The sequence below is a fragment of the Pteropus medius genome, unplaced genomic scaffold, assembly GCF_902729225.1.
Source record: "Pteropus medius unplaced genomic scaffold, Ma_sr-lr_union100, whole genome shotgun sequence".
NCBI classification, from domain to species: Eukaryota; Metazoa; Chordata; class Mammalia; order Chiroptera; family Pteropodidae; genus Pteropus; species Pteropus medius.
The window spans coordinates 11,190,324-11,215,149 of NW_024342467.1; the positions used below are offsets into that span (position 1 = coordinate 11,190,324).

The window sequence follows — 24,826 nt, forward strand, 5'->3', positions numbered from 1 at the left end:
CTAGGCGCGAGAAGATGACGTCACAGTAGTGGGGCCGGAACCTTGGGCTCTAGGCTTGCTGGGTGTGCGGACTGAAGACCCCTCCGGCCAAGACACCATCGCAATGACCATCTGTCAGTTCTTCCTTCAAGGCCGATGCCGCTTTGGAGAGCGGTGCTGGAACGAACATCCTGGTGTGAGTGGGGGACGGCAACATCAGCCCTCAGGTGACGTTGCTGTCAGTCCACCACCGTCGCTAGCCGAGCCGGGGAAGGTCTGGCATTAGATCTGATCGTCAGAAACCGGCGTCCCGCGTGGGGCTCGATTAAGCGCCGCGACGCACGGGTCAGGTGACGTGGGTGTGCCGGCGCCTTCCCCCTCGCTGGCTCTGCCCACCCAGCCCGACACACAGTTTTTCTCCAGCGTTATCATTCGGTTGGATTTTGTTGAGTGGGTAAAGGCAGGGCCTTGGTCCTAGATACTAATGCCAAACAACGAGTTTTAAGTCGGATGTACGTGTCAAAACTACCCTGTCGGTGGGTGGCAGTGGTTCGGAGAATAGGTTTAGGGCGACTCAGACGCCTCCTTGCTTTACTACCTTTCTGGGTACCTGTGTTTTCCCCTTGACTCCTTGCATCTAATTTTTATGAAACTTTTTTTCCAAAAGAGAGGCTAGCAACTGGGGTCAGAGTCAGGGCTCTTAACTTTGGGAAAGTCGCGAACGCCTTTGGAAATTTAATGAAAGTTACAGAGCCATTCCTCAGGCAAATGCACATGTTCATAACATTTGCAGTAAAACTGGGAGGATGGGATGCGCAATTAACTCTGGGCATTGAGGGAACGGGATGTGGAGGACCACGTTGACCTAATTCCTGGGCCTACGTCATTGATGAAGCTTTTGGAATATTTCATTATGCCAATTGTGGATGATGCAAAAAGGACTGTCTTCAAGGAGAGAAGGGATCAGACATGAAACCATAGTACAACACAAAGTTTTAAAAGTCAGATGAAGAGTTTTTATTTTCTTAGAATTGAAACTTAGTCCTTAAAGGTAGATATCACAAGATGCCGATACCTTCCCACCCTCTTCCCTACCTTTCCTCTAGGGGTTTTCATCTGACCTTTAAACCTTCTGTTGCATTGTGGTTTCACGCCTGATCCCTCTTCTTGAAGACAGCCTTTTTGCATAACCTCAATTTGTCTAGTGAAACATTGCAAACCAAAAATTAGGGCTCAGGATCTGATAAACGTGAATGTATTTCCAGGAACAGCAGAATGTAATATTTGACATTCTGTGCAAATTCACTCTAAAGGCAATAATTAGAAAATAAATGTTGAATGGATAGATCGATTGGTGAAAAAAGTGTAAATAAAACTCACAAAGTAAACAGTGTATTTATCTACCAGAAACAATTGAATGGTTCTGGAATTAATAAGTTTGAAGACCAAAAATTATATACAAAAGATGGAATAAATTCCTTCAGTTGTGTCATCCCCCTAAGGGTTTGGAACTTTAGAAAAATAAAATACCATTAACCCCTACATCAGGGATCTGGTCCAGCAAATCCTAGTATCTGGTCCAGCAAACCTCTTTGGTTTTATTAAGTAGTTTTAGGGTTGGGAGATGAATTTTCATAAAGGAGTATATCTCCCATCACTCCACTTTTTAACATATTTAATGGGATATCTCCTAATTCACTCAGAAACAAGGTGAATTATCGTGTCCCCAACTAGGAAATGATTAGTAAATGAGAGTTAAAATGATGTTTTTGTTTTATTGTTTTTTTAATATAGAGACAGGGTAGAGTCCTGTTCGTTCATTTCAATAATGATAAAATATCATAATCGAAGAACACAATACACTTATTCACATGTAAATTACCTTTACAATCTTCCTATGAAAGAGGTGGGTATATGTTGTTTTTCCAGAGGGAAGACTGAGTCGAATAGATTTACGCACCTATTCAAGGACAGAGGGTAGAATCTAATCTTTTGATATTCAATGAACTTTTTAATAGTTTCCATTTTTCAAACTTTATTATTATAAGGGCCCAGTGGAGGAGCAAAGAATGGTAAAGACACAGCTTTTTATCCTGAAGGAGTTATGATTTGGATATATACCCTCTACTTAACTATCAAGCAGTTTATTTAATAAGCTTATGTCAGCTGAATTTAGTAATATTTCATTATCTTTCTGTGGATTTACAGTCCTCTCAATGTTGTTAAACATAGATGCAATTAGACCATTATGTAATTTATTGATATTACACTTAACTATACAATCAAAAATGAAGAGTGTTGTGATTTAAAATGAGTGGAAATGTTGAGTCTTTGCATAATGTCTGCATATAATAAGACAAAAATATAATGAATTTCATTTAGAGAGTCAAAAGAGGAGTTGCCAGTGAAACTGTTTATTTCAGGTGGTAACAGACGTGGGTGGAATGCTGCCAGCCAGAGATACTCCAGTGTTATCCAGCCATCCAGTTTCTCCAAATCTACACCGTGGGGGGGCAGCAGAGATCACGACACGCCATCTTTTGGTTCTTTTGATTCTGGAGCTTCAACTAGCAGGAACAGGGGGTTTGGATTGTCTCAGAACCCATTTGATTCTTCATCTAGCTCTGATGGACAGAAAGATGAAAAGAAACTTCTGTAAGTGAAAGCCTTCAGAAAAATTACTACCCATTTGCTTATTTTTTTTTCAAAAGTACTGCCAATATAGTTTTTAAAAATAAGTACTACATTATTTTTAAAATCAGAATAAGCGAAAAGAAAAAGCACACGTGATCCTATCACTCAGATAACCACTATTTTGCATATATCATGCTAGACTTTATTTCACTTAAAAATGTGTCATCTTGAAAGAAATCTAACTATGGGAGGTGAACACACAGTGTAAATATATATATATGCCTTACTGTTAAAGTATACAGCTGAAACTTACTGGATGTTGTTAACCAGTGTCACCATAAAAAAAAAAAAAGTCATCTCTCCATATCAGTACAGCGCCTTCTTAGGAATAATTATGCTTTTTCCACTTTTTTATTTATAACACTATATTGCGAATATCATTCTAAGTTTGTCTTTCTTAAGTGTATTGTAAATTATGAGACCTTTACAAAGTATGGAGTAATTTAAAGCAACTTGTGTTCTTAGAGGTCCCTTATAGCAGGGTCTCCAACCCCCGGGCCACAGACCAGTACCGGTCCATGGCCTGTTAGGAACCGGGCCACACAGCAGGAGGTGAGCGATGGGTGAGGGAGCGAAGCTTCATCTGTATTTGCAGCCGCTCCCCAGCGCTAGCATCACCGCCTCAGCTCCACCTCAGATCATCAGGCATTGGATTCTCATAGGAGCACCAGTCCCTGGTACCAAAAAGGTTGGGGACTGCTGACTTATAGCATCTTATATTTTTCTTTCTAAAACTTTTACTTCAGTTACCCCATTCAGACTGATCCTCCCAGGTCCCACGATAGAACTTAAATATACTTGTTAGTCTTTTATTTCCCATAACAAAATTAGAATCAGTGGTAAACATTTAGAGCCATGTACCATATACAATTGATTAAAAAAAAAAAAGAACAAATGAATCCTTCATTTCTATATCTGATGTTGTAAAAATCCTAAATTAAATATAGATTCTATGTTATATCTATCATTTTATTAATTGTAGCATTCTGGAACCAGGATAGGGGAGATTTAATTTAGAGCCAGATCTATTCATAGTTTTGCCAACCTATTAACTGCATGGGTATGGGTCTGTTTCTCCTTTTGCAAAATGTGTGAATTAGACAAAATGATCTCTAAAGCCCTACCCACTTTAAAACTGTTATGATTCTATATTACTTTCTTGGTACTTTCTGTCTTTTCCAGCTGAATGATCATTGATGTTTATGATAATGATCAAAGAAAGATTAAAGTTAGTATTGTGCATTTTATGTTTTAGTTCTTTATTTTTTTTAATAGGTGATTTTTTAAATGCTTATTTTTCAATTAGAGTTGACATTCAATATTATTTTATGTTAGTTTCAGGTATACAGCATAGTAGTTAGACATTTATGTAATTTATGAAGCGATATCCCCCCAATTAATCAAGTACCCACCTGGCACTATATGTAGTTATTGCAATATTATTAACTATATTCTACGTTTTGGTTCCTTAAATATGTATAATATGATAGTTCTAAATTAAATATATTGGTTCAGTGTACTGGAAAACCAAAATTTTTAACTTCTTCGATATTATAATATCTATAATCATGAAAGGTAGTTTACATTTCTGTAAGCTTCTGCTTTAAAGAACACTTCAGAAAATATAATGGAAAATCTAAAATTATATATTTACTGCAATTTAAAATTTTAATTGAAAATTATAAATGATGAATTTTAATAAGCAGATTAAAAAGATTCTTTGCTTTTTTTTTTTTTCAGGGAAGGAATTGTAAAAGATATGGAGGTTTGGGAATCATCAGGGCAGTGGAAGTTCTCTGTTTATTCATCGGTGAAAAAGAAACCTAATATTTCAGGTAACTGAGAAATTGTGTGTTTTAAAATGTATTTTACGACTATTATTTTCTAAAACCAAGACCATGCCAAATGAAATTAACCACAAACTTAGCCACAGTTAGGAGAGTTGGGACATCATTTAAAGTATCTGAATATTCTAGCAGCACTTCATAATTCAGAGATCGAGGATGGAAGGCATAGTTCTTTTAAGATATGTAGTCCTCATGAGAAAGTAGTAAAATCAGAACCCCCACAATTCCAATTCTGTAAACCTAGGTAGAGGCTCTGTTTACTCGCTTCCCTGTAAGTACAACTTCAGAACCTCTTGACTGCCTGCAGTGAGTAAAAGAGTCACATCCTGCCTGCCCTTAAGGCCTTGGCTGCCTGATTCTGTTTTCTCTTTCTCCCCTATCTTTCCTTCTGAGGATAGTTGTTTTTCATTACGAATGTCAGACCTATCCTGGAGATAATGTTTGAAGGTAAGGAGCTTTAGCTGGACTATAGGGATAGCATTTCTTTAGAATACTCCTTTCCTTCCCATTTTCTCTTGCCTATACTCTGCCCTTTCTGGGCCGAAAGCTAAACCATTTTACTTTCCTAAGCTCACTCTGGGTGGTCCTGGGCCTCTTTGTCCTGTTGAGTAAATAGCAGGTACCTAGCAGATAAGAGCCCTTGCAAGCCCTCAGATCTGGGATCGCTACTCTGTCTCAGATGTATCTACTCAGTCTCTATGAGCACTTGTGCCGCACCATTCCCTAGTTATTTACTCAATCATTCAACAAATTTTTACTGAATTTCTTTTGTGCCAAATCCTAGTCTAAGTGGAAGGGATATAGTGATGAGCAAGAGACAGACAAGATCCCTCCCTAATCAAGCTTATACTCTTGAGGGAAGGAGACAATAAGTCCTACAGATAAATAAGAGAATTTCAGATAGTGATTTTTCATCAGTTCAGAATTGAACCTAATGTCTAGTGCCCTAAAGCAGTGGTTCTCACAGCGTGGAATGTAGATCCCTAAGGAGGGTTGCCAGATACAACATGGGATACCCAAGTAAGTTTGAATTTCAGATAAACAAAGAATAATATTTTTACCACATGAATAGCCCATGTAATATTTGGGACATACTTATACTAAAAAACTATTTGTTGTATGTCCGAAATTCAGATTTAACTGAACATCTTGTATTATTATTTGTTAAATTTGACAACCCTATTTCTAAATCTATGAGGAGACTCTTGTAGAGGCTGTACAAGTTCAAAAATATTTTCATAATAATACACATTAATTGCCATTTTTAGTGTGTTGATATTTGTACTGTTGGTACAAAAGCATTAATGAGTAAAACTTGTATCTTAGTATGAGTCAAGGCAGAGACAACAAACAATGCTAGCAGACTATAGTAGTCGATTAAAAAATTATGCCATTTTCACTTAAGAATATCCTTGATCAAATAGCAAAACTTATTAATTTTGTTAAATCATGACGCTTGAGTGCAAAGCTTTTTAATATTCTGTCTGACCAAATGGGAAGCACACATAAAGTGCTTCAGCCACATACTCAGGTATGATGATTATCTTCAGGGAGAGCACTGGTGTGATCGTTTGACTTGTAGGCTGAACTAATGACTTTTTTCACGGACATTTTTGTTTGAAAGAATGACTTTCAAACAAAGTTTAAAAACAAGTTTAAATGGTTATTTAAACGTAAGTATTTGGTGACATTTTCTTTAAAAAAAATAAATGAAGCAAGCTTGTGACTTTCTTTAAAAAAAATAAATAAAGCAAGCTTGTGACTTCAAAGAAAACAACTGCTAGTGTTTATTGCCAGTGACAAAATTCAAGCTTTAAAGTAAAAACGAATTATGGAAAACTGTTTTCTGCCACTGTGAGCTAGATGACTTCTTAATACTTAAAATCTCCTCTGATCAGATGAATAGTGACATTAACAAATATGAATTTTTCGATATTGTAAAATGACATGTGCCAACATTTGAAATTCTGGATAACTCGGTGAACCAATATTTTCCAAATGACCAATCTGTGATGTTACGAAATTACAGATGGCTGAAAAATCCATTCTAAGTGTAAGATAAACCAGTGGACTTAATACAATAATACAAAAAATTCATTTATGTGGTTTGAGTTCACATGATAGCTAACCTTTTAGAAACTACCACCTGTCAGGTTTGGGTGTAATATCAAAGAAGAATATTCACAATTATCCGAAAAGGCCATTAAAGTCATCCTTTTACAACTACATATCTGTGTGAGAACAAGTTTTCTTTATACACTGCAACCAGGCAGTGTATTGCAACAGATTAAATGCAGGAGCAGATATAATAATCCAGCAGTCTTCTATCAAGCCAAACATTAAAGAGATATACAAACATAAAACAATGTCATTCATCACACTAATTTTTTATTTTTTGCTTTTAGAATATAGTTTTTTCATTTATGTTGACGTGCAATTGTTTTTTTATTTTTAAATAAAATTAAATAAATTCTTCTTACATGTCTCAGTTTTTATTTCAGATATGGTATACATAACCCACGTAAGCAAAGCTCTGTGGGATCCTTAATGATTTTTAAGAATGTACATAATTAGAGAACCTCTGTCCTTAGACATCCATTATAATGAATTAACTTTTCCTATGCAGCTAGCATGATGCTACTTTTGGACACCCCTGAGAGAACTGAGAAAATAGTCAATCAGATCATTTTCTGTGTTCTGTGGTTCAGATGAGGAACAGCTGGAAGGAGGAGAAAGTAACTAGAGGGACAGTGTTCCTTTAGATAGAGTGGTTATTTCATCCTCAGCAGGCAGTATTGGAGCTGAGTCCTGAACGAAGAGAAGATGTCACTTGAGGGAAGATTTGGGGGAAACATTCCTGCCAATATGAGTAGCTAGTGTAAAGGCCTTAATGGGAACAAGGTCAGCATGTTTGAGGCCAAGCGAGGCCTGAATCTTCAGAGGAGAGTAAACACGGGGAAAAGAGATATGACATGAGACCAGAGTCAGCCAGGGGCTAGGTCATGTTGGGCCTGATTGCACTGGGCAGCAGCCGTGAAGAGCTTTCTGCAGGAGAGGAAAATGATCTGATTAGAAAAAGCTCACTCGAAGAAAATGGTCTGTTTGGGGCAGTGTAGGGAGGCAAAGTAGAGGCAGGGAGATGAGTTAGGAGACAATTGCTGATGACTGGCTTAAAGTTACTAGCAGTGGAGACAGAACTGGTCAAACTTAGGCTCTGTTTTAGAGCTAGAACTGGCAGGATGTTGATTAGATATGAGGAAAGAGAGAAATGCAAGGTAATTCCTAGGTTTTTTGGCCCAAGCAGTTGGTAAAGACAAGTTAGGAATCCAGGGTTCGGATTTGAATGTTTAGCCTTTTTTTATTCTTGGGGTAGGGGTCCTTGGAGTTGATAATATCTGAGTTATAATTCTCTGTTGACAATATCCTAAAAAATTTTTTTTCTTAAAAAGTTTTCCTCTACCAATAATGATAAATATAATATAGGAGATGGGTCTCTAATTGAAAACAAGTTAAGGCAGTGTGTTCTTTTCTGAAGGTAGAATTTGATTTATGATAATACATTTCTAGAGATCAACAAAAATAATTGGGAAGGAACAAATTCAAAGTAGTTATTAAAAACTTTCTGAGTGTTTTCTATAAATGTAATACAAATATAATTTATTCATAACACTTATAATGATAACTTCTAGATTTGTCAATTTAAAATTCAGTAAGGGTATGCATGTTAAAAAAAAAGTTTTCCTAATTATAAAAGTTATAGTTATTGCCATAGAACACTTGAAAAATAAAGAAATATGTAAATAAAGATCACATAATCTCACAGATAACATCTAACATTTTAGTATATTTTAAAATATGTGCACATAAACTTATTTCTTGTTTATATAGATAATTGGGATCATAATCCAGTTTTTTATTCTACTTTGTTGTTTTTAGTTTGCTTCTGTTACTAAAAATGCTATAATGAATATCTTTATATATAACACCCTTTGTTTACACATCTAATTATTTTTGAGGTTAAATCCCAGAAATTCTATTAAGGTCAGAAGGTGTGAACATTTCTAAGGCATTTGACACTTATTGACAATTTTCCTCCAAAAAAAGTACCTTTTTAATTTCCTTAACAGCAATTTAGGGCAGTGTCCACTTCACTACATCCCCACAACCTTAATAACAATAAATAACGTTCATTTTTAATTTTTGCCAGTCTGATAAGTAAAGCATTTTATCTGTGTTTTGACTTATATTTTTAAATTGAACTTTTTAATTTCACTTATTTAATGGCTATTTGAATTTTTTTGTGACTTGCCTGTTATCTTTGCTCATATTAACTTTTTTTTCTTATTGAACTGTAAGAGTTATTTATACATTGACATTAGCTCTTCTGTCCTGTTGCAATTATGGTTTTCCCAGCTTATCATTTGCCTTTTAATTTTGTTTATTGTAGCTTCTGACATACAAAGAAATTTGAATGTATGTATAGTCAACTCTCTTCCTTCCCTTTGATATTCCTTCTATTTACCTTTAAAAAAAATTTTCCCCTTCAAAGATCAAATAATCAACTATATTTTATTCTAATTTTATACTTTGTTAAACATTAAAGAGAGTATAGGCTTTGAATTTTTTTCCTTATGATTATGAAAATTTTCTAATGATCACATTAGCACATTTTCTTGTCTAAAACCTCTAGCTTTACTACACTATTGAAAGTATTGGCATTTATTTTAAAGATTCCAATTGATTCCTCACTTCAGGTTTTACAGACATTTCACCAGAGGAGTTGAGGCTTGAATACCATAACTTCTTAACCAGCAATAACTTACAGAGTTATGTAAGTTTGTTTCCTATTTATCTACCTCGATAACAGACTAGCTGTTAATGACTGTCCTGTTTGTGGTGGCTTGCTTGTGTTGGCAAAGTGGATAAGGTCTATCCTTTTTTTAGGACAAGGCTATTTTTATTTTCTAAATTACTTTCTTTGAAACTGGTTGGTTATCTAAAATGGTAATACTATATTTAGACTGTAATAATAAGCACTGTCATTTTGTTACAAATTATCCAGCAATCAGTCTCAAAAATCAAACCCTTTCTTCACTTGACAACCACTTATAGAGCATTTCTTAGGTGCAGACACAAAGTTAAATAAAGCAGTCGTTATACAGATTAACATTCTCACACACCAGATATCAAAAAATAAAAAAGCTGGGCTTGAATATGTTGAGCACCTAAAGGAAATGACTTAAACTTTGTATGTTTCTGTTGTCTGCAGTCATGATCATGCATTTTAACTAGTACACATGTTCACCTCCCATCCAAATATAACTAGATCTGTGCTGCCAAGTGATTCTTAACCAAGTGATGTAGGAGTTGGAGAACAGGGAGAGGGAACAGCAGCTGGAATATCTTTGGCAAACAGAGGCAGGTCAATGCAAATTTTATAAGTTACAGCCATAAAAATGTTTTATACACTTTCCATGATTTTGACAAAGATGTGAAATAGTTGTTTGACTCATTATTTTCCTGTCTTCTCTCTTCAGCTAAATTCTGTCCAACAGTTAATAAATCAGTGGAAGAACAGAGTAAATGAACTGAAAAGTCTAAATACATCAACTAAAGTAGCTTTGGTGAGTATTGGAGAGTTTGCTACAGGGAAGTATTTTATCTATTGCTTTTTTTGCACAGAAATTCACTTTGAATTTGAAAAGCAAAGCTAAAATTTTCTATCAAGAATTATTATACACACATTCTCAAGAACTGTATCAGCATTTAGAGGCAAGGTCCTGGAATTGCTTTCTCTCTGTTCCTCAGTCAAAAAAGCACAGTTAATAATGCTTTTTTAAAACTATTTTTGGGGTAAAGTTTTAAACTTTGGAAATACTAATTTTGAAAATTGGAAAATATTACATGAAGTCAAGTATTCCAGGTTATCAGCATTTAAAAAGAAATAGCTTTGAAAAACAATATGAATAGACATTTAGACTGAGGTACGCTTTTGCCATTGTAGGACATTTGACTCACCATATGTTTTTTTCTCTTATACAGAAGTGCCTTTAGGAGATATATACCCACTTGTCTCCAAAGAGACACGATCCTGACTGTAGCATATTCATTATCTCTGTCAACAAAGTTATGATTTTTTTACCCACATAAAAAGTTGAGAACCTTATTTTTAAGTGAGATATTTACATTTATAATTAATACTTCCAGTTTTCTAGGCAGTTTACTTTCTTAAAACGGTTATGAGAGTAGTTGCTGCCTAAACTTAGCAAATGACTATATGACAGTCCCAGCACCACCACCACCCCAAATATGTGCTTCTTAAATAACTAGACTCTTGTTCAAGCTGATTTCTTCCAGCTTTCAGTTGTTGTTAATGCCATTTGAATTAGTACGACTTCTTGGGAGTATTCTATCCCTAGGTGAGAGGCGGCTCGCCATCACCATTGCTGAGAGCTAGTACAGGAAGGGATAATGGAGTTTAAGGAACTACAGAACTTCCCTCGGGATTGGAAGTCCCCTGCTCTTTGCCAGCTTCCTAAGGGCCCCTCTATGGTGAGGATCTTGGACAACTGGCTTAGTATGTATCAGTAGTTCATTCTTTATGCTGAATAATCCATTCTTTATTCTTTTAATTCATTGTCTGAATATAATTTATCCATTGTCTGAACATAATTTACCTTTTAATAAATATTACACTATTTATTTTACACATTGTCCATGTTGTCTGAATATAATTTACCTTTTAATAAATATTACACTAAGGAAAAGAAGCTAGACTGAAAAAAAAGAGCACTCACTAACGATTCCATTTATATTAAACTCTAGACAAGACAAACCTTGTCTATAGTGACAGAAAGCAGATGAGTGGTTCCCTGGGGGCCAGGAGTTGGGAGAGGGTTGACTGGAAAAGGAACACGAGGGAACTTCTAGGGGGGATGGAAATGTTCTAAATCTTGATAGTGGTAGTGGTTGTAAATTTGTCAACACTCATTGAAGTGTGTGTGTGTGCATGCATCTGTGTTTGTATAAAATGGATGCATTTCACTGTATGTAAACTACCTCAGTAAAGTTGATTTTTAAAATATGCTGCTTTTGGGGCTCTCAAACAGAGAAATCATATCTGCTTGAGTGGATTAGGCAAGGAAAGGCTTCTTGAAGGTGAAGAGTAAGTGAGAAGTTCCTTGAAAGGGAGATTAAGATTTCAGTAAGCAGAGATGAAAGACATTTCTAGAGCAGGAAATAGCAAGAACATAAAGTATTTGCAGGAAATAGGAAATGTTTTCATAGATTTTAGTGGTAAGCTTTTAGAATGTAATTGTAAAGCAACTTCAGTTCAAGCTTTAGAGTCAGTAGACTGGGTAACCTCTAAGAGTCCCTACCTAATTATCTAGGTTTCTTGATAAATGCACATCAGCCTATAGACAGTGAAATGTTTTATTAAAACATATTTTTCTGATTTTAACATGTATTCATTGAAGTTATTTAGAAAATATTTAAAAGCATAAATAAAATTAAAATCACCCATGATATTTCATCAGCAAATTACTCTTAAGATCCGTCTTTAAGGTTGGTCCATTTTTTTCTATGCATATTTATAGAGTGGCATTTTTCTATGTTGAACACTTCATATTTTAAAAATTGAATTTGAACTAAAGTATATAGAAAAAGTACTTGAGAATTATCCATTGAGCACTTTATTATTTGCCTTTTTTTAATAGCTCTCTGATCTAAAGGATGGAATAAATCAGGCGGCACCTGCATTCGGATTCGGCAGTAGGCAAGCAGTAACATTTGGGTCATCAGGTAAGTGGTAAAGTAATACAGACCTCACTGATTTAGAAAAGGAGGATTTTATACATTTCTAATCATAAAGCTTGAGGTTTGTTAAGTGCCATTTAAAGTCACCTTGCAGATTCTACCATCTTCCATAATGGAGCTCCAGAGAACTTGGCTCATCAAGCATTTGTACTATGGGGGCCAGAATGGGCATGCTTGTTGAAAAACCCTATGGCTCAGGCTTTAGAAGTGTATATTAGAAATGGTTCGTCAAGAGTTTCATAGCTATGGTAGCAGCACCTTTGAGGACTTCTTTGTCACTGTGTAAGACATAGTATTATCCTCGAGCAGCAGCTCGGGTGAGAGGGGCTAAGCTGAAAGGGAAAGTTCACTCCCGAACCTCTGAGGTTTCTTAAAGCTGCCTCCTTGAGCGAAGGCCCCTCACAGTGCCAAAGAGATCGGCGTAGCAGAAAGACAGGATGACAGAGTTTAGTGGGTTTGTTCTAGCTTCTCATTGTCATTTTCCTCCCTTCCAATAAGCTTCTCAGCATCCAAACATGGCAGGAATAAGGGGAACGTAGGGATGAGGTGGGGGGTAATATGGCTACATTTTCTTACTATAATAATTGGGTTTTTTTGTTGTTTTTTTGGTTTTTTTGGAGGTTTTCCTGTGAATAACAGCAGCAGTGATAGTGCTCAAAATTTTAGTTTTAAAACAAACTCTGGATTTGCCACTGCCCCTTCTGGAAGCCCTTCTGCGTTCGGGAGTACGCCAGCATTTGGAGCTGTGCCTTCTGCCACTTCTGCCGCCACTACTTCTACTCCAGCTCTTGGATTTGGGAAACCTAAAATCACATCTGCTGCTTCATTTTCATTCAAAACCCCTGCAGCTTCTGGTTTCGGATCACCTGGCCTGTCAGGATTTCCGGCGTCCATGGCAGGAGGCCCTGCTGGGGGTCCAGGGGCCCTGGCCTTCGGGAGCAGCAGTTCTGCGGCTGGCTTTGGTGGTCCAGGCTCACATTCTCACACTGCTTTTTCCACGTCTTCCAGTGATGCCTTTAGAAAGAACAGCATCCCCACCTCTCTCCCCGTCTCACACGGCAGCACGACAGGTAATGCGTTATTCACACCCAAGGATCAACTAACAGCAGAAGAACTGGAACAATTTCAGTCCAAGAAATTTACTCTGGGAAAAATCCCATTGAAGCCACCACCTCTGGAACTTCTAAATATTTAAAAGAACAATTTTAAATACAGAAAAGAACAGCTTTTAAAATTGTTTTGAGTGGTTCATATAAAAAGGCAGATATACACACATATGTATATACATATATATTTAAAAGGAATATAGCTTTCAATAATAACTTTAGGGGTTTGAAATTGAACATTTTTTCTTGAGCCTAAAACATAAAACTCAGCAAGAGATTTTTTTTTTTAATTGCTGTAATCATGAATAGAATTAAAAAACTGTCAGTGTGTGCTGAATAAAGTACTTTTCTCATTCTACGTCACTTTACTATCTTAACCTTTAAAGTTTTCTCTTTAAACATTTCTTCTTTCAGGAAGGAGAGAATGTTTAGAACCATTGGGGGGAAATGCTTAAATATATAGCCTACTTCCCAAATAACATCAGTAGCATGACTTTCCTTCATGTTAAAGAAGATTCTCTTAAAAGAAGAAATAAGTTTTTAAAGGGTGAAAATTTTTATTTTTAGGACCTAGAAGGCATTTTCCCCTCATAGTTTTGTTTCCCTTCAATTTTGTCTGTCTCTTGGACCACTATTTGAGTTCTCTTCAACAATTTTAGGCTAACTTTTATCTTAGCCTTATTTTTTCATAATTCTGTTTATTCCTTACATTATCAAGTGATTGGATTGTAAGAGGAATAGAAAATGTGATCTCATGTGAATACTGTATGTAGAAGGGTCAGGATTCAAAGCTCTGTTTCTAGAGCATTTATTAGAATTCTCAGACATGCTTGGATCCCCCTGTGTCCTCAGATGGAGGGAGTAATATATATCTTAAAATTGCTTGATCCAAGAAACCAAAGACCTGTCTTGAGTTGAGGCACATGTGTCAGAGCTCTGTGCTCCTTTCTCAAGCCTCAAAAATTACACAGCTAGCACTGCAAGAACAGTTACCTAATGTAGATCTGGTATTGAGCTGTTTTTTTTTTTATTGTCCATGGAGACATTTTATTTGCACATATGTACTATATCTCTAGAAAAAGAATCCCGAGATTTTCCCTCCTGTGCATTTTCATCTTGCTTTTTCATGGTCCATGATGCCTGCTGAAGTGGTCAGTATAATGAAACCAAACTGACAGGGCAGGAGCACGTGGTTCTGCCATTTTTCTAGATATTTGAGTTGCACATCAAATCTGAGGCTGATCCACGCTTGTTTCAACTGCACGTGAAGTTCACAATTTTCCCAGCTCTGTGATCATCAATGATTTCAAATTCGCCAATGTAACCACGCTTCGTCATCACAGTTAGAAACCGCACGACGACTTTGGAGCACAGCCTAATAAGCACCTGGCGTTTGCCTCTCTTTTCAGCATTGTTGAGGCTCCTGGGCGCATCGGCCAGCACATTCATACTCACTATTATGGTGGCAGGGAAAGATGGAAAGAGCTAAGCTGATTGTTAAAGCGAAAATAAAACCTTACCTAATAAAAGATACGCACACCAAATGATTTTAACATCTATGCGTTGGATAAAGTCCTCAGAGAATCCGGATTCTCTGTTACACTTTTTGAAGAACTGTGTGGCTCCCACGAACTGTTCTGGAATCCTAGCATTTGAGATCGAATCTATACCTGAGGGCTTCATGTTTGAACCCATCCTTGGTGTAGAGATGATAAATAGGCTCTAAGTTCCCGCATTGGCCTCCAGCTCTGAAGACTTTCCAGTGTTTATTCCAACTTGCAATTGACCCAGAATTTTCCTTCCATGATGTGATGAACCCTACACTCCCATAGCTTGGTTACAAGCTTACCAGGCTCCCTTGGGTCCCGACTGAACTTCCCAGTGTCCTGGAGCCCTGAGGATGCAGGCAAGGGCCCAGTGTTTCTAAATGTGCCTGATTATAAAGATCACGTGGATACTTGTCAGTATATTCACTGCACTAGGCCTGGGAATTTGTGTTTTCTATCAAAGCTTCCATGAGATCACTCAAGCAAGTTTGGGAAACAGGAGCCTAAACCAGCTGGCTGCATTTAGGCTACTTAGTAATATATGAGATTTGGGAGTTTTGATTTAGTTATCGAAGTCTGTTTTCTATGCCGACTCATGCAATGTGGTGAACTTAAGGAGATCCAAAGTTGTCAAATAGTACAGTTATCAAAAAGCACAAATAAATGCTTCGGATTACTTAAAAGTGTGAGAAACTAAAGCAAAGAAGTCCACAAAGTGGAAGCCAACAGTGTGCATGCTTACTGGTATCAGGAGTCTGAGAAGGCTAGGAACTTCTAATCCTAGACTCAGGGGCAGCAGGGCTCCAGAAAATCAAATAGGTCACAATGGATGGTGGCCAGGCATAAAGGTAGATCGAGTCAAGACCCTGAGAGGGAGTAAACGGGAAAAGGCAACCATGAGAGCATGTGCCATCTGAATTTATTCAGTGAGGCAAGAACCAGTTCTAAAAGAGCTGGTCTAACGGAAAGGTGTACCCCAAAATAAGCAAAATCAGCCTCCCTTCACACTGCTGCATCAGCTGTCCCTTTCATCTAGGACTTAGAGCAAGTGACAGAATTGCAAATAAGGTTTTATTACTAGCAAACTGATTTAACTAGATTATCTGATCATAGATTAGAAGGGGAGAACTGTAACAGGTGAGAGCTGATCTAGAAGGGGAGAGATTAAACAAGCTGATAGTAAGACTTTAAAAGGCATAACATGATTTAGTTACACAGTATCATTTATAAGAGTAAAATAATTCAACCTCTTCTCCAATGAGAGGAAATCAGTTGATTGTAGTAGATTCATATTGGAATACTAAACAGCCTTTCTAAATGACCTAGAAGAACAGGGAATAACTTGGAAAACTTTCATTCTGTAGTCAGTGGGCACAAAGCCTGTTAGGAAATAACATGTACAATGTGATCCAATTTGGGGAAAAGTATATCTATAGGGAGGAAACCCTGAAAGGTAATAATAGCTCAGATTTGGTTTTTATTTTTCAATTGTGGTTAAAAAAATACATAACATTACATCTACCATCTTAACCATGTTTAAGCATATATAGTTCAGTAGTGTTAAGGAGTGTGCACAATATTCACATTGCTGTGCAACAGATCTCTAGAACTGTTTCATCTTGTCCTCCTCCCCTCCCTCCCTGGCAACCATATTTCTACTTTCTGTCTCTATGATTTTGACTACTCTAGATGCCTCAGATAAGTGGAATCAAACAATAGTTGTCCTTTTGTAACTGGCATATTTCATGTAGCATAATGTCCTCGAGGTTCATCCATGTGGTAGCATGTGAGAGGATTTCCTTCTTCTTTAAGGTTGCATAATGTTCCCTTGTATGTATGAACCACATTTTCTTCATTTATCTGTCTGGAATTTGGGTTGCTTCTACCTCTTGGCTACTGTGAATAATGCTGCAATGAACATGGTGTGCAAAGATCTCTTTGGGATCCTGATTTTAATTCTTTTGCACATATACTGAGAAGTGAGATTGCTGGATTATATTTATCCTCTTTGGAGTTTTTCGAGTTTTGTGGATTTGTATATCCATATCTATTCTTGGATTTTGGGAAGTTTTGGGCCATTATTTTTTCAAATAGGCTCTCTGCCCATTTTTTCCTTCTGGGACTTCCATAATGTATATGTTGTTTGGTTTGATGGTGTCCCATAAGTCCCTTAGGCTCTCATCATTTTTCATCCGTCGTTTTTTTTTTTGCTGTTTTTTGTTTTTTGTTTTGCTCCTATGCCTCAGTAATTTTGAAAGTACTGTCTTTGAGTTCACCGAACATTTTTTTTTTTCTTTTTTTGGCCTGGGCAAGTCTGATCTTGAGTCCCTCTAGTGATTTTTTTTTTTTAAGTTCAGTTTTTTGTTTTCATTTCCAGAATTTCTCATTGGTTCTTCTTCATAGTTTCTATCTCTTTGCCAATAGTCTCATCTTGGTCATGCACTGTTTTCCTGATTTTGTCGAATTGTCAGTCTGTGCTCTCTTTTAATTCGTTGAGCATCCTTATGACGGTTATTTTGAATTCTTTGGTAACTCATGTGTCTCTGTTTCTTTATGGTTAGTTTTAGTAGATAAAATTTGTTCCTTTAAAAAAATAAAATAAAAATAGAATAAATTTGTTTCTTTAAAATGGGCCATGTTCTCTTCTTTCTTTGTATATCTTTTTACCTTCCGTTGGGATTTCAGCACTTAAAAATTCAGCCATCTCTCCCAGACTTTGCAGTCCAGTTTCATACAAGGAGGACTATTCTCCATTCAGCCCTGCTAGAGATTCTGGAGACCCCTCAAACCTTTTCTGGGGGTGCTCCCTCTCTGGGTTTGTGCGTAAACTCCTAATTGAAGAAGTTTGCCTTTCTCTACTCAGGAGCTCTCCCTGGTGTCTCTGTGATACTGTGGCCTCAGTTGCGCTAAAGTATGAAATGGTACTGGAGCTCCACCTGGTGTTTGTCTCTGATACTGCAGACTCTGGTGCATGTTGATCACTCTCAGAGGCCAAGCTCCAAACGTGGCTCCTGCTTCTTGTCAGTACTTGGATTCAGGCAAGAGAGAAACCTGTCCTTTGGGCAGTCCACCTACAAGTCAGAACATGAGAAGTGCATTCTACTCCTTTCCTCCCTTCCGGAGAAGATGGGGATCGGGTGTTTCCCCACATCTCTCCACAGTGCCAGGAACAGGGCTCTGGAGAGAGTGCCACAAATTTTCCTGCCAGGCTTTGACGTGGTTGGCTTTGTACTTGCCTGGAGTACAGGAACCTTTTAATTGGGTTCCAGATTTTTCACAGAAGCAATCGGTCCATGTATTGCTGTTAAATTCAAAGGTCCATGGAGGAAGAAGAATTGAGGGTTTTCTGTTCCACCACCTTGGAACCACCTCCAATAGCTCTGTTCTGCTTTTAATGAGCTTTTGCATATGTCAGACAGCATCCTAAATCTTTTACATCTGTTAGTTAATGTAGTGCTCACAACCATATGATCTAGTTGCTATTATCATGATCCTCATTTTCTAAGTGAGAAAACCAAAATATGGAGATGTTAAATGACCCATCCAAGGTCACTCCACTAACAAGTGGTTAAATTGGAATTCGCACACAAGACTTAGAAGCCCATGCTTTTACGACCATGAAATACTAGATACTAGATTATGCAGTTTGGGTCTCTGTTTTGTTTTTGTTCAGGTAGTCGGTTGCTTATCGGCATTTTCTACAATACGCATTTTCTACAATACATGTGTCTCCCACTTTCTTCATAGGTGTGTCATTTGTGGGATGGAGTGTAAGCATTTTAGATGCCGAAGGCTTAATATTTGCTTACATGAAATTCAGCCCCCTAAGATTCAAGATAAACAAAGTACTCAGAAAATACGACCTATTATCCTCACCTCCCTCAGCCCCCAATTCCTTTTCCCTTACTCTCAGCCAGGGAAGGGTGCGTGAACAAGACTAAGATTTTCTCCCAGCTGGCTTGATGTCAGCTGCTTCTCTTCTTTCCAGTTCCATTCTTTCAGTTCTGCCTTTCTACTTTTGTTTCCAGCACTTTTTAAAAGGAACAATTAAAAGCCTTAGAAAGGTGAGGGAATCTTTTTAAGAAGGATGTTTTAAAGGATGAAACAGATGAAAATAGACTTTCCTTTGTCCAAAACATTAGTGTATGTTGAGAGTTATTATGAAAGAAAAAACTCGAGAGGCTCAACTTCGAAAATGCTCAAGAAAGGCAAATTAATATAATAAGATGCCACATCATGCCTATCAAATTAGCAAAAGTCAAAATCTGACAATAACAGGTGTCGAAGATGTGAAGTTGTAGAGACTCTGAGCTGTGGATAGGAGTGCGGACTGGTGCAAGCACTTCAGAGAGCAATTTAGCAATAGCTAGTGATGTTGGAAATGCTCATCCTGACCACCCAGCAGTTCCACTCCTCTGCAAAACCCTTGCTCCTCAAAGTGTGGTCCCAGGACCAGCAGCATCAACACCACCTGGGAACTTAATACGAATGCGGAATCTTGGGCTACATTTCAAACCTACTGAATCAGAGTCTGCATTTTAACGAAATTCACCAGATGGTTGCATGCATGTGAATTTATGAGAAACTATCGCATTTGGGAAAAGGAGACTTATACAAAACTATACATAGTATTGTTTGTGGTCACATTTCTCACGGCCTGTCACTGGCTCTGATCAGGTCTTTGTGCCCATGTTGGGTCAGTCATGGAATCCACAAAGGCTCTTCTGACGTCCTGACCAAACCCTGATAGAAAAAGCTACTTCCTATTTAACAGCTGCATAACATTCCATTGCACAAATGGAATGTTTTTTACAGATGAATATTTGTGGGGGTTTTTTTTCCTAGAAATTTACCAACAGATAATGCCAAAATGTACTTTGCCCACCCACATATACACACAGAGTTTTCTTCACCAGCCTCATCAAACACATGACTGCTGAATTGTGTTTTTTGCACTTTTAAGAAACTTTTCATCACGCCACTAACAGGTCACATTGTACATTCCTATGACTATTTTGAGGAAGAGGAGTGGGGAAGGGGACTCTGGAGTCTGCAGTGTCTAGACTTTTTCTTCATTGTCTTTAGCTCATCAAACGTTCATCTGTCAATAAAGTGGCTCTTGGAAGCTTCCCGTAAAATTACAAAACAAAAAAAGCCTTCGCACTTCTGTGGCACCCCACTTGCCTTCTAATTTCTCTAGGTCATGGGGGCTGGGGGTAAGACAACTTTCTCTTAATCTGTCCTGCTTCATAAACTGCTTCCACCATAACAGTTCAGAAGAACTGGTAAAAACCTCGAAATTTCCAATTTCCTTTCTTTTGCCATTTTCCAAGGGCTGCTATAACCCGAGCCACAGAGAGAGTTACTACCATGACCCTCCATCCTCCATCCCCAAAGAGCTAGCATCACCCCTAGACCAATGCCTGACTTCTCATTCCTTGTCTTCGTCCCCTGGCTTTGTGGTGAATGGCCTCGGCTGGCCCACGGTGCCCTCATCCTGCCAGCCCACCATCGTGAAGCCATGAGTCAGCACTTCTGGCTGACTGAGTCCAGCATCTCTCACAAGTGTGTCGTGTGTCCTTTCTGCTTCTGATGCCTGATTTTTTAAAAATAATCACTTTACAAACCTCTCTGGGCTAGCCTCAGTTTTCAAGTTCTGGAACTTAGCTCTAACACTGTCCAGATCTCCAGTTCTTACCTGATGACACTTCCCACCCTTGTTTTACTGCTGATAAGTAAGCTTTCTCTTCCTTGACCCTACAAAAAATTTGTTTTTCCATTTTTTTCTCTTTTGGCTTCACATGCTTAGTTGTGCCATGACAACCACCGATCCTGGTTTTTAGAATGGGGCTCTAAATGGAGGTCTTCTTCCTCCTTCTCCCCTCGTGCTCAGCATGGAGTCAAAACAGACTGAAAACCTTCTCTCCCCAGCCCCTTTCTGAGGAGTTCCCCACCCCTAGCAGTATTCTCAAAGTGGAACTCCCAGCCCGCTTTGAGCACAGTCTCCCCTCAGGCCACGACAGGTGCTGATACTTTATAAATGAAACGTTCTTTTACTGTCGCTTGGTAAACTGAAGGAACAGGTACTACTCACAAAATATAGAGAGAACTTATTTTAACTGTCCGCGTTGTTTCTAAAGGTCTTTACAAATAATGCACGGCTGGCGTTGGCAGACACGTTTGTTCTAAAGACTCCGTTTTACTAGAAGAAGGCTCAAAACAGAAACAGGAATGGTGTACAAGTTATAGCCGCTACCTAGTGGTTATTTTGGTTTTCCAAAACCTATTTTTTTTCCCTAGGTCTATGTACATTAGTTATTCTTTATCCTGTGACAGTAGCACTTTATTGCATCATAGTTCCCTAATTCCCACTGAATCACGAGATTTAGAAGCAGAAAAGGAGTTATTCAACTCGAAACAAAATTTCCTGCTAAGTAATGCTTGAAGCAGAATTAAAAACGAGCTGGCCTACTTCCACTACCAAATTAAGAAGGTATAATCAATATGTTTGCTGATTTTGTTAAATGTGGGGGTCAATTACATTTATGGTATTCAGTATCTCAGCCTCTAATAATGTATGTATGTACATCTGACTCTTTTAAAGGACAGATTTTCTAACCCCACCCCCCCAAATCCTACTATAGCCAACAGTTCTCTAGGCAGCTCATGAGACCCAGGATTAAATTTCTCCTCCAATATGTCCCCAGGTGTGGCACATCTGCCACCGGAGGTATGTATGATAACTGTAGGAGACACGTGAGCACATTTAAAATTTTTCAATAGATTTCCAATGTTTGTTTTATAATGAGTTACTTTTCTATAGTTTATAGTAGATTGTTTTTCTATAGATAGAAAAAAAATATATAGCTAGCACGTCAAACTCTTGAATTTATGGATACTATTGCTTAGGATGAGATTAAAGTATCACTAGTAGATTCAAATATGAATATTAAGTAAAAACGATAATAAAAACTCCATGGGTATGACAAAAACCATGAAGGTGGCACAAGAATGACTGAAACCAAGAAGACCCTGCTCTCTCTCATGCTGCCTAAACACTGTGGTGCTTAAACAGAGTTCAGTAACGCGATGCCTGACCCTCATCCATTCTTTTTCCTGCAATACTCCAAAGAATCCACCACACGCAAACTAAGTCAACGTGGTGACTGGCTTTCTGGGCCGCCCTGCTTCCTGCATAGCTGGTGGGCTAATTATGCTGCACTGGGTATCGGAGAAGGTTGTCGGGCATTCATCTGCTCAGTGAACAGTGAGTTGATTCGGGTTTGTTTCACTTTTGAGAAAGAGGAAGAGGGTGGTAGGGAGGAGCCCTGGGCAGCTGACCAGTGTCATGGGGCTTGCTGGCCTGGAGGCGTTTTAACACTGGGCTCTGGCCCTTGCAGAGCAAATCCCATGACCCCATAGCACTGCCTGGTCATTGTTATGTCAGAATGCTCTAGTGAATAATACTGCTTAAGTGAGTAGGTCCTGAAAAGTCTTTTTAGTTTATTGGGATTTTATGGGAAGAGGGCACTTGATCTTGTAGGAGCTGATTTATTTTAATGATTGTCATTTATTTACTGAGTTATAACTTTTTTCTGGAAAGGATATGAGATGACTTACAGAAATACAAACCATAAGATAAAAGTTTAAACAAGTGGATGAGGAAAGCGGGGCAAAAAGAAAGTGAAGGTAGGAAAAATAAAGTGAAACCCAGAATGTGGACTGTCACCAACGCATGCAGTGTGGGCTCTACTCTTGCTAGTGGCGATGACCGAGTTGGAGCAAGCCAATCCACAATATCCGTCACACTGTCCAAGGAGTTGGTTTTGGGGAGAAAAATCAGAGTTCCATTTCGAACATGGTAACCTTAAGGTATCTTTTAGATATGCTAGTAGAGATGGATAATAGGCAGGGAAATAAAATGTAATATAATGTAGAGGTACAACACAGATTCTGGGACCAGTCTGCTTGGGTTTATGTTGTACGTACATTATTTTTAGCTGTGTGACATTGGGCAAGTTATGTTACCTCTCTGTGCCTCAGTTATCATCATCTGTAAAATAAGAATGATAATAGGATCTGCCTGAGTAGGGTTATTATGAGGCTTAAATGAGTTAATGTTTTTAAAGTGTTGAAAATAGTACCTGTCACAAAATAAGTGCTATCTATGTGTTTGCTATAATCATCATTATTTTAATTAATAATGTACAAATACACAATGCAAATTGTGCTTATTTTAGTGTTTTTGTTATTATTGTTATTATTATTACTCTTGCTATTTACGTATCTGAAATTTAGGAAAAAACACCAGGCTGGAGACCGTTTGGGAGCCATCAGCATGTAGCAGGCCTTTAAAGCTATGAGACCAGATGAGCTTACCGAAGGAAGGCGTGTAGGTAGAGGATTGGAGCACCGTGACATCTGGGGGTCGAGGAGATGAGACGGAACCAGCAAAGGAGACTGAGGAGGAGGAGGGAGCAGGAGAGTGTAGGGTCCTCGAATCCAAGAAAAGAGTGTTTCAAGAAGGAGGTGATCGGCTGTGTCTGATGGTGCTGTTGGGTGAAGTAAGGTGAAGAAAGAACCATCAGATTTGACAATACAGCGGTCGCGGTGGCCTTGACAAGAGCTGTGCCACTGGAATGGTGGGACAGACCCCCTGTAGAAATGGTTTCAAAAGAGAATGGGAAGAGAGGTTGTGGACATGGTGAATGTGGGCATTCTTTTCAGGAATTGTGCCACAAAGGACAGAAGCCGGCTGGCAAGGGCATGGGAATCTCAGTCCTGTAACCACAAGAGACTGAATTCTACCAACGATATGAGCTTAGAAGACTAGACCCTGGGGGCTAGGAAGGAACACGGTCCAGCTGACAACTTAACCGCAGCCTGTGGGATGCTGAGCAGAGAATCCAGCTAAGCTGTGTGTGAACTCCTGACCCATAGAAATTAGGAGAGAATGAATTCGTGCTGTTTTAAACCGTTAAATTTGTGGTAATTTGTTACACAGCAATAGATAATTGACACAATGAACTAAGTATAAAGTGATATTAAGAAATTATTAACATAACTGTTACAATTTGAAGTTACAGAAAATATTCTTGTTTTTCAAGTGATGTACTGAAGTATGCAGGAAGTGTCTGGGGTTTGTTTCTACCATTAAAATAATGATAGAAATAAACAAATGAAAAAATATAAAGAAAATATGGCAAACTCTTAGTAATTATTAGATCCAGGCAATGGATATACAGGGAATCATTGCATTATTTTGTTTTCATGTACATCTGAAATTTTTTTTTTATAATAAAATGGTTACATCTATAACTATGTGTGTCTAGAGGGAGAGTTCAGTCTTACAGCTCCTTTCTCCTCCTCCTCCTCCCTCTTTATGTTTTTTCCCCAAGTGTCCCTTTCATTTGTCTCACTTACAAGAGTGTCCCCTCTTGGCCTGCTGTCTTTCTGAAGGATGTATTTATTAAAGCCTATTTTCAAAATCCTCTCTTCTTAAACTTGAATTAAACCTTTAAACTTTAGCCCTGTGTGTCATGGGGTCCAATTTTAGCTGACCTAAGGGGACAGTTACGAACTCTGAGCAGGTCTGGCTGAGCCTGTGAGGGCTGAAGTATCATTGAACAATGGCCCTCATTCGCAGGAGGACTGTCTTTCAGGGGGCCTGGCGCGCTCTCCTGCTGCCAGCCCAGCTGTCTTTTTCACCATTCTGAGTTCTGCGGCCACCTCAGCTGAGCCTGGGGCCTTAATTCTTCCTCGGAAACCGATTCCTTCGACAGAAGCCACATGTTCCGCTCAGGCCTCATCTGACAGCTGTGGCCCCTGGCTTGGC

The 24,826-nt window shown here is 38.2% G+C and overlaps 1 protein-coding gene and 1 pseudogene across 3 annotated transcripts; one reads left to right on the forward strand and one right to left on the reverse strand.

The window, feature by feature from the left end:
* NUP42 (nucleoporin 42) lies at nucleotides 1-13,807 on the forward strand. Of its 3 annotated transcripts, none has more exons than XM_039862534.1 (7): nucleotides 4-206; nucleotides 2,403-2,634; nucleotides 4,414-4,508; nucleotides 9,275-9,351; nucleotides 10,058-10,144; nucleotides 12,239-12,323; nucleotides 12,959-13,807. In XM_039862534.1, the coding sequence occupies exons 1-7, from the start codon at nucleotides 104-106 to the stop codon at nucleotides 13,531-13,533; spliced, it is 1,254 nt and encodes a 417-aa protein (XP_039718468.1). In that variant the 5' UTR covers nucleotides 4-103; the 3' UTR covers nucleotides 13,534-13,807. The 3 variants fall into 3 exon arrangements, with proteins under 3 accessions (XP_039718469.1, XP_039718468.1, XP_039718470.1); XM_039862536.1 differs by lacking the exon at nucleotides 4-206 and adding an exon at nucleotides 217-491; XM_039862535.1 differs by lacking the exon at nucleotides 2,403-2,634 and having other exon boundaries at nucleotides 1-206.
* A 655-nt stretch (nucleotides 13,808-14,462) lies between these two features.
* On the reverse strand, nucleotides 14,463-24,782 carry LOC120602107 (uncharacterized; annotated as a pseudogene).
* Between the last annotated feature and the right edge of the window lie 44 nt (nucleotides 24,783-24,826).

Bases quoted from the DNA above. Each gene is read 5' to 3' on its own strand.
- NUP42 (XM_039862534.1), top strand. From the start codon at position 104: ATGACCATCTGTCAGTTCTTCCTTCAAGGCCGATGCCGCTTTGGAGAG. The intron at 207-2,402 runs GTGACGTTGCTG...TGTTTATTTCAG, and splicing joins ACGGCAACATCAGCCCTCAG to GTGGTAACAGACGTGGGTGG. The intron at 9,352-10,057 runs GTAAGTTTGTTT...TTCTCTCTTCAG, and splicing joins GCAATAACTTACAGAGTTAT to CTAAATTCTGTCCAACAGTT.